At 44.1% G+C, this 8,894-nt stretch overlaps 1 protein-coding gene across 1 annotated transcript in view; it reads left to right on the top strand.

Annotated features, from left to right (window-relative positions):
- Positions 1-251: 251 nt before the first annotated feature.
- Positions 252-8,894, top strand: part of ogal (O-GlcNAcase like) — a gene marked incomplete at its 5' end in the record, with an annotated part of 15,883 nt that continues 7,240 nt past the window's right edge. Inside the window, 12 exon segments of the mRNA XM_070440576.1 lie at positions 252-294; positions 2,987-3,038; positions 3,196-3,293; positions 3,896-4,026; positions 4,534-4,593; positions 4,595-4,688; positions 4,691-4,705; positions 5,023-5,127; positions 5,304-5,437; positions 7,810-7,948; positions 8,220-8,333; positions 8,541-8,816. Of these exon segments, the coding sequence (XP_070296677.1) occupies positions 252-294; positions 2,987-3,038; positions 3,196-3,293; positions 3,896-4,026; positions 4,534-4,593; positions 4,595-4,688; positions 4,691-4,705; positions 5,023-5,127; positions 5,304-5,437; positions 7,810-7,948; positions 8,220-8,333; positions 8,541-8,816 (1,261 nt within the window).

Below are 8,894 nucleotides of genomic sequence, written 5' to 3'. Positions count from 1 at the left end.
TAGGGAGCAATAAGGAACTCATAACTATCATGCTAATAAAATCCTATGCAGAGCTACGTGGTTGACACAAACACAGCTAGGCCGTTTTGAGTGATCGAGTGTCATTGACTAACTTTACCTAGCTCGATGTGCTACTAAAGGCTTCATCTAACGCCTGATCAAATCATCTCCGGGACAGGTACACAAATTGAAACTACCTAGAACTTGGAGAAAACCATGCCGAAGCCGAGCGCTTCCAAGGCGGCAGCTGAGACGGGGAAAGACCCCGCAGGTTCATCAGTGGTGTGGTGGAAGGTGAGAGTTCTACTCGTCATCACGTCAATGGTCTACTGTAAGATGTCAATCAAATAGCCTGCTGTAGGAAAGCCTATAAATAGTGTCTGTTTTGATTCAATGTATTACATTAAGACACACATTTCAGTGCATGTGTCAGATTATAATAACATGGTATATTTGTATATACCATATAAACTCAGCAAAAAAAGAAACGTCCTCTCACTGTCAACTGCGTTTATTTTCTAATTCTAGGAGGGCATTTTAGATCTGTGAAAACATTTTAGTTCTATTAAGACATTGTAATTGTATAAAGACATTCAAATTCTATGAGGACATTCTAGTTTTATGAAGACATTTGAATTATCTGAGGACATTCAAGTTCTATGAGGACATTCTAGTTCTATGAGTACATTTTAACTATCTGAGTAAATTCAAGTTCTATGAGTACATTCTATTCTATGAGGACATTCTAGTTCTATGAGGACATTCTAGTTCTATGAGACATTCTAGTTCTATGAGTACATTTTAACTATCTGATTACATTCAAGTTCTATGAGGACATTCTAGTTCTATGAGGACATTCTATTCTATTGAGGACATTCTAGTTCTATGAGGACATTCTAGTTCTATGAGTACATTCTTTCTATGAGTACATTCTTGTTCTATGAGTACATTCAAGTTCTATAGTACATTCTAGTTCTATGAGGACACTAGTTCATGAGTACATTCTATTATATGAGAAATTGTAGTTCTATTGAAGACATTTTAAACGCAGCAAAAAAAAGAAACGTCCTCTCACTGTCAACTGCGTTTATTTTCAGCAAACTTAACGTGTAAATATTTGTATGAACATAAGATTCAACAACTGAGACATAAACTGAACAAGTTCCACAGACATGTGACTAACAGAAACAGAATGTGTCCCTGAACAAAGGGGGGTCAAAATCAAAAGTAACAGTCGGTATCTGGTGTGGCCACCAGCTGCGTTAAGTACTGCAGTGCATCTCCTCATGGACGGCACCAATTTTCCAGTTCTTGCTGTGAGATGTTACCCCACTTTTCCACCAAGGCACCTGCAAGTTCCCGGACATTTCTGGGGGAATGGCCATAGCCCTCACCCTCCGATTCAACAGTTCCCAGACGTACTCAATGGATTGAGATCCGGCTCTTCGCTGGCCATGGCAGAACACTGACATTCCGGTCTTGCAGGAAATCACGCACAGAAACAAGCAGTATGGCTGTGGCATTGTCATGCTGGAGGGTCATGTCAGGATGAGCCTGCAGGAAGGGTACCACATGAGAGAGAAGATGTCTTCTTCCTATCATGCACAGCGTTGAGATTGCCTGCAATGACAACGAGCTCAGTCCGATGATGCTGTGACACACCGCCCCAGACCATGACGGACCCTCCCACTCCAAAATCGATCCCGCTCCAGAGTACAGGCCTCGGTGTAACTCTTCTTTTCTTCGACGATAAACGCGAATCCGACCATCACCCCTGGTGAGACAAAACAGCGACTCGTCAGTGAAGACACTCTTTTGCTAGTCCTGTCTGGTCCAGCGACGTGGATTGTGCCCATAGGCGACGTTTGTTGCCGGTGATGTCTGGTGAGGACCTGCCTTACAACAGGCCTACAGCCCTCAGTCCAGCCTCTCTCAGCCTATTGCGGACAGTCTGAGCACTGATGGAGGGATTGTGCGTTCCTGGTGTAACTCGGGCAGTGTTGTTGCCATCCTGTACCTGTCCTGCAGGAGTGATGTTCGGATGTTACCGATCTGTGCAGGGTGTTGTTACACGTGCTACTGCGGAGGACGATCAACTGTCCGTCCTGTCTCCCTGTAGCCTGTCTTAGGCATCTCACAGTACGGACATCACAATTTATTGCCCTGGCCACATCTACAGTCCTCATGCCTCCTTGCAGCATGCCTAAGGCACGTTCATGCAGATGAGCAGGGACCCTGGGCATCTTTCTTTTGGTGTTTTTTCAGTCAGTAGAAAGGCCTCTTTAGTGTCCTAAGTTTTCATAACTGTGACCTTAATTGCCTACCGTCTGTAAGCTGTTAGTGTCTTAACGACCGTTTCACAGCTGCATGTTCATTAATATTTTATGGGCATTGATAACAAGCATGGAAACAGTGTTAACCCCTTTACAATGAAGATCTGTGAAGTATTTTGATTTTTACGAATTATCTTTGAAAGACAGGGTCCTGAAAAAGGGACGTTTCTTTTTTGGCTGAGTTTATATCAGGGATGGGAAACTCCAGTCCTGAGGGGTGGAGTGGTGTCACGTTCCCCTATCTCTAGCAAACACAGCTGATTTAACTAATTGCATTCTAAACTGAAGACCACTATTAGTTGATTATTGGAGTCAGGTGTGTTAGCTGGGGCAAAAGAGTGACCAATCAGGCTCTGGAGGACTGGAGTTACCCATCCCTGATATATATACAGTACCAGTCAAAAGTTTGGACACACCTACTCATTACAGGGTTTTTCTTTATTTTTTACATTGTAGAATAATAGTGAAGACATCAAAACTATGAAATAGCACATATGGAATCATTTAGTAACCTAAAAAGTGTTCAACAAATCAAAATATATTTTATATTCTTCAAAGTATCCACCCTGTGCCTTGATGACAGCTTTGCATGTTCTGTGCTCCACGTTATGCATGACAACTGTAAAAGTTTATATGACCTTTGCTTCACTCAGGCTTTTACGGGCGACCGTGGACTATGGAACAGAGGACTGAGCTTTTCCAGAGGTAGTAAACCATTTCTAAACACACACTCACCCATACTCTTTCTCTCCCTCTTCTTCACAGGGAACTTATTATCCACGTGTTCCTTTCACCTATCCAGTCCTTACAGGAAGTTGTTGCTTTGCCAGAAGTGTCTCATACAGTGTGTTTGTTTGTGTAGGGAGCAGAAGTGGGGTCTGAACACATACCTCTACGCCCCTAAAGATGACTACAAACACAGAATGTACTGGAGGGACCTGTACTCACCTGAGGAGGCAGGTTAGGAGGACACCGCGTCACACACACACACACACACACACAGCGTTGCAAACCCCTGACCCCTACATCAGTACCACATAGTTACACCCCACCCTTAGTTCAGATAAGAGACATAGTGATTGTGATGTGTGTTGTTGTTGTTGTGGCGTTGCCTAGGAGACGCAGCTCCATATTGTGTCTGTTGATATGTTGTCATGTCAGATCATCGTTGATGCCCTCACTTTGACCTGAAGATCCACTCCCCTTTACCTTTGATCTACTTAGATTTAATTGATCTACTTAGCAACTAACGCGATGTTGTAAAAGCCTCTGTCTCGAATGACACCATTTCCCCCAAATAGTAAAAGTAGATGGTGCACGTCTTTAGGGTTTAGGTAGTCATTTTGAGACATGGACAAATAAAATGTGTTCTTGTCAATCCATTTACCTGGTTAAGTGAAGGAAAAATTGTCTTTAAAAAAAAACTTTGACGTGGCACCCTCTTCCCTAATCTATACAGTATGTACAGGATATATAATGCACGACCTTTGACCTGGTCAAAAGTAGTGCACTATAAAGGGAATAGGGTGCCATTTYGGGTGAATGTTAATCTTCTGTTCCAGAGAAACTGGTTGCTCTGATAACTGCAGCGAAGAAGAACGGAGTGGACTTCATCTACGCCATCTCCCCTGGACTGGACATCACATTCTCCAACCCCAAAGAGGTGGCCACCCTGAAGAGGAAACTGGACCAGGTGATGTTCTAGAACTATGGTAGCCTAGAACTGGAACCAAGTGATGTTCTAGAACTATGGTAGCCTAGAACTGGACCAAGTGATGTTTCAGAACCATGGTAGCCTAGAACTGGACCAAGTGATGTTCTAGAACTATGGTAGCCTAGAACTGGACCAAGTGATGTTCTAGAACTATGGTAGCCTAGAACTGGACCAAGTGATGTTCCAGAACCATGGTAGCCTAGAACTGGACCAAGTGATGTTCTAGAAGTATGGTAGCCTAGAACGGGACCAGGTGGGGTTCTAGAAGTATGGTAGCCTAGAACGGGACCAGCTGGGGTTCTAGAAGTATGTAGCTAGAACTGGACCAGGTGGGGTTCTAGAAGTATGGTAGCCTAGAACGGCCAGCTGGGGTTCTAGAAGTATGGTAGCCTAGAACTGGACCAGGTCAGGTGGGGTTTAGAATATGTTTAGAGAGAAAGTGTGGCCTGTGGGAAAGCTGATTTCTCCTCCCCTCTCCTCTTCCAGGTAAGTGGGTTTGGCTGCAGTTCCTTCTCCCTCCTCTTCGACGACATCGAGACAGAGATGTTGTCCGGCGGACAAGCAGGCATTCAGCTCGTTCGCCCACGCCCAGGTAGCTGTCACCAACGAGGTGTTCAAAACACTGGGACAGCCTGCCACCTTCTCTTCTGCCCCACAGGTGAGGTCAGAGGTCATACCATCACCACAGAATCAGAATGATCTAGAATGGACAAACGGTCAGTCAGACCCATAGAAATAGAATCAGAAGGATCTAGAATGGACATTCCAATTCCATTCAACATTCCAATGTCAGACAACCGCACAATGAGAATGTCATTGTAATTAAAAGCATTGTTCCATTACATGTTGGTTGCTGGCAGCCATATTGGACACACCCTGTTAAAAAATTCTATAAAAATGATTTTTTCTCACAATTTGCTGCTTTTTGCAAGTGTCCAAGGACTAGAATGTCTGTGTGTGTTGTGTTTGTTTCAGATTACTGTGCAGCATTCTGCACTCCTAATGTCTCCCAGTCGGCCTACCTTCACACTGTGGGAGAGAACCTCCTACCTGGGATTGATGTTCTCTGGACAGGTGAGAGCAGACAGGAAGTCACTTTCCTTCATGTTGTTTCCAAACTATAGTCTGTTTGCTAAATTTTTGCTCCTGGAATGTTTCCTCGGATGAGGGAGTTTTAAGGACATTACAATGCACATTGTTAAGACTATCAGGCATCCAATCTAACCCACTCTATGCTATCCTGTCCTGCAGGTCCTAAGTGGTGTCGCACCACATCACTGTAGAGTCCATTGTAGAGGTGTCCTCTGTCCTGAAGAGGGCGCCGGTTATCTGGGACAACATCCACGCCAATGACTACGACCCCCAGAGAATCTTCATGGGACCATACAAGGTGTCTATTATTAATACTACGACCCAGGGGATGAGACCATACAAGGGTCTATTATTAATACTACGACCCAGAGATGAACCATACAAGGTGTCTATTATTAATACTACGCCCCAGGGATGAACCATACATATGGTGTATTAATACTATGACCCAGAGGACGAGACCATCCAAGGTGTCTATTATTACATACTACGACCCAGAGGATGAGACCATACAAGGTTTATATAATTAATACTACGACCCCAGAGGATGAGACCATACAAGGTGTCCTATTATTAATACTACGACCCCAGAGGATGAGACCATACAAGGTTTATATTATATATAATACTACAACCCCAGGGGATGAGACCATACAAGGGTATATATTAATACTACGACCCAGGGGATGAGACCATACAAGGTGTCTATTATTAATACTACGACCCCAGAGGATGAGACCATACAAGGTGTCTATTATTAATACTACGACCCAGAGGATGAGACCATACAAGGTGTCTATTATTAATACTACGACCCCAGAGGATGAGACCATACAAGTGTCTATTATTAATACTACGACCCAGGGGATGAGACCATAACAAGGTGTCTATTATTAATACTACGACCCCAGAGGATGAGACCATACAAGGTGTCTATTATTAATACTACGACCCAGGGGATGAGACCATACAAGGTTTATATAATTAATACTACGACCCAGAGGCATGAGACCATACAAGGTGTATATTAAGTAATACTACGACCCAGGGGATGAACCATACAAGGTTATATATAATAATACTACGACCCCAGGGGATGAGACCATACAAGGTGTCTATTATTAATACTACGACCCCAGGGGATGAGACCATACAAGGTGTCTATTATTAATACTACGACCCCAGGGATGAGACCATACAAGGTGTCTATTATTAATACTACGACCCCAGAGGATGAGACCATACAAGGTGTCTATTATTAATACTACGACCCCAGATGACGAGACCATACAAGGTGTTTATTTATTAATACTACGACCCCAGAGGATGAGACCATACAAGTTATATTAATTAATACTACGACCCCAGAGGATGAGACCATACAAGGTGTCTATTATTAATACTACGACCCCAGGGGATGAGACCATACAAGGTGTCTATTATTAATACTACGACCCCAGAGGATGAGACCATACAAGGTGTCTATTATTAATACTCACGACCCCAGAGGATGAGACCATACAAGGTGTCTATTATTAATACTACGACCCCAGAGGATAGAGACCATACAAGGTGTCTATTATTAATACTACGACCCCAGATGACGAGACCATACAAGGTGTTTATATTAATACTACGACCCCAGAGGATGAGACCATACAAGGTTTATATAATTAATACTACGACCCCAGATGAACGAGACATACAAGGTGTCTATTATTAATACTACGACCCCAGAGGATGAGACCATACAAGGTGTCTATTATTAATACTACGACCCCAGAGGATGAGACCATACAAGTGTCTATTATTAATACATACGACCCCAGGGATGAGACCATACAAGGTGTCTATTATTAATACTACGACCCAGAGGATGAGACCATACAAGGTGTCTATTAGTAATACACGACCCAGAGGATGAGACCATCAGGTGTCTATTATTAATACTACGACCCCAGATGGATGAGACCATACAAGGTGTCTATTATTAATACTACGACCCCAGAGTGATGAGACCATACAAGGTGTCTATTATAATACTACGACCCCAGAGGATGAGACCATACAAGGTGTTATTATTAATACTACGACCCCAGAGGATGAGACCATACAAGGTTTATATAATTAATAACTAACGACCCAGAGGATGAAGAACCATACAAGGTTTATATAATTAATACGCTTTTCTATTCACCTTCTATTGTGGGTTTATGATAATTATTGTCTTTTCAACCACTATTGCCTATWTAAWGCACTGCTATTGCACTAGAAACAGTGTTCTATCAGCAGTAAGCAGTGTTCTATCAGCAGTGTTCTATCAGCAGTGTTCTAGAAGCAGTAAGCAGTGTTCTATCAGCAGTGTTCTATCAGCAGTGTTCTATCAGCAGTGTTCTATCAGCAGTGTTCTATCAACAGTGTTCTGTCAGCAGTGTTCTGTCAGCAGTGTTCTGTCAGCAGTGTTCTATCAGCAGTGTTCTATCAGCAGTGTTCTATAAGCAGTAAGCAGTGTTCTATCAGCAGTGTTCTAGAAGCAGTGTGGTAGACAGGGAGTATGTTAATAGTAGATGTAGAATAACAAATCCAGCTTGTTTCTCCATTAATCCACCTTGGATAGTTTCCCGGTCAGGCTGAACCCCCCTAATTGGCTACATGTCTTCCTCTCCTTAGGATCGTCCCACAGACCTGATCCCCAAGCTGAGAGGGGTGCTGACCAACCCTAACTGTGAGTACTACCCTAACTTCGTGGCGATCCACACCCTGGCGACGTGGTGCCGGTCTGGAGGAGGACAGAGAGACGTGGAGATGAGTGAGTATCTATGAGGTGTTACTGTTTTACTCCTTTTAATGTCTTATGTGAGGCAGCTTGATGTACAAATAACCCCTGGACAGGACGCCAGTCTATCTCAGGGCCTTGCCCCCAATCCATCCACTGAGTGCCATGCAGAGAGGCATCCGCACCCATTTTTAGAGTCTTTGGTATGACTCAACCGGGGGGATCGAACCCCCAACCTTCCAATCTTAGGATGAACCACAATGCCAATGAGTTAAACTAACCCTAAACTATGTCATCGCCCCAGCAGGTGATGATGATGATGAGGTAGGCTCAGACCCCTGCTACAGCCCCAAGAGAGCCCTCACCCTGGCACTGACTGACTGGCTACAGGAGTTCCTCAGCACYGACCAGCCTGGAGGTACAGAGGGAAAGATGACCAACCAAGAGGGCAGCTTCAACATTCAATTCAATACAACTTTATTTATCCCCTCGTGGGCAAACACATGAAAACAACACATCCTGGTCTCCATGAGGACCGTGATTACAGATCCACTTTTTAATTACATCTATTCATTGTGAAGAGATAAAACAGATGAATTAACTCTGGCTGTCGTCTTCACCTCAGGCCCTCGACCTCTGAACCCCACCCACCTGAAGAAAGAGTCCTCTGACGAGGAGCCCATGCAAACTGACGTGGGAGACCCCGTGTACGTGCCAGGTTCTGGGGACAACCCCCTGTTCACAGCAGAACCCCTGACCCTGGACGATCTCCAGCTACTCTCAGAACTGTTCTACCTGCCGTATGAACACGGTTCTACTGCTAGAACCATGCTGACGGAACTGGACTGGCTGAAAGCACACAGAGAAGCAGTGGGAGAGGCAGAGACTGAGATGGTGAGGAGTGTGTGTGTTGGGACTGAGATGGTGAGGAGTGTGTGTGTTGGGACTGAGATGGTGAGGAGTGTGTGTGTTGGGACTG

The sequence above is a fragment of the Salvelinus sp. IW2-2015 genome, unplaced genomic scaffold (genome assembly GCF_002910315.2).
Source record: "Salvelinus sp. IW2-2015 unplaced genomic scaffold, ASM291031v2 Un_scaffold2671, whole genome shotgun sequence".
Taxonomy (NCBI): domain Eukaryota; kingdom Metazoa; phylum Chordata; class Actinopteri; order Salmoniformes; family Salmonidae; genus Salvelinus; species Salvelinus sp. IW2-2015.
The sequence above is the reverse complement of the archived record's forward strand: the minus strand, read 5'-3'. Positions and strand labels throughout refer to the sequence as shown.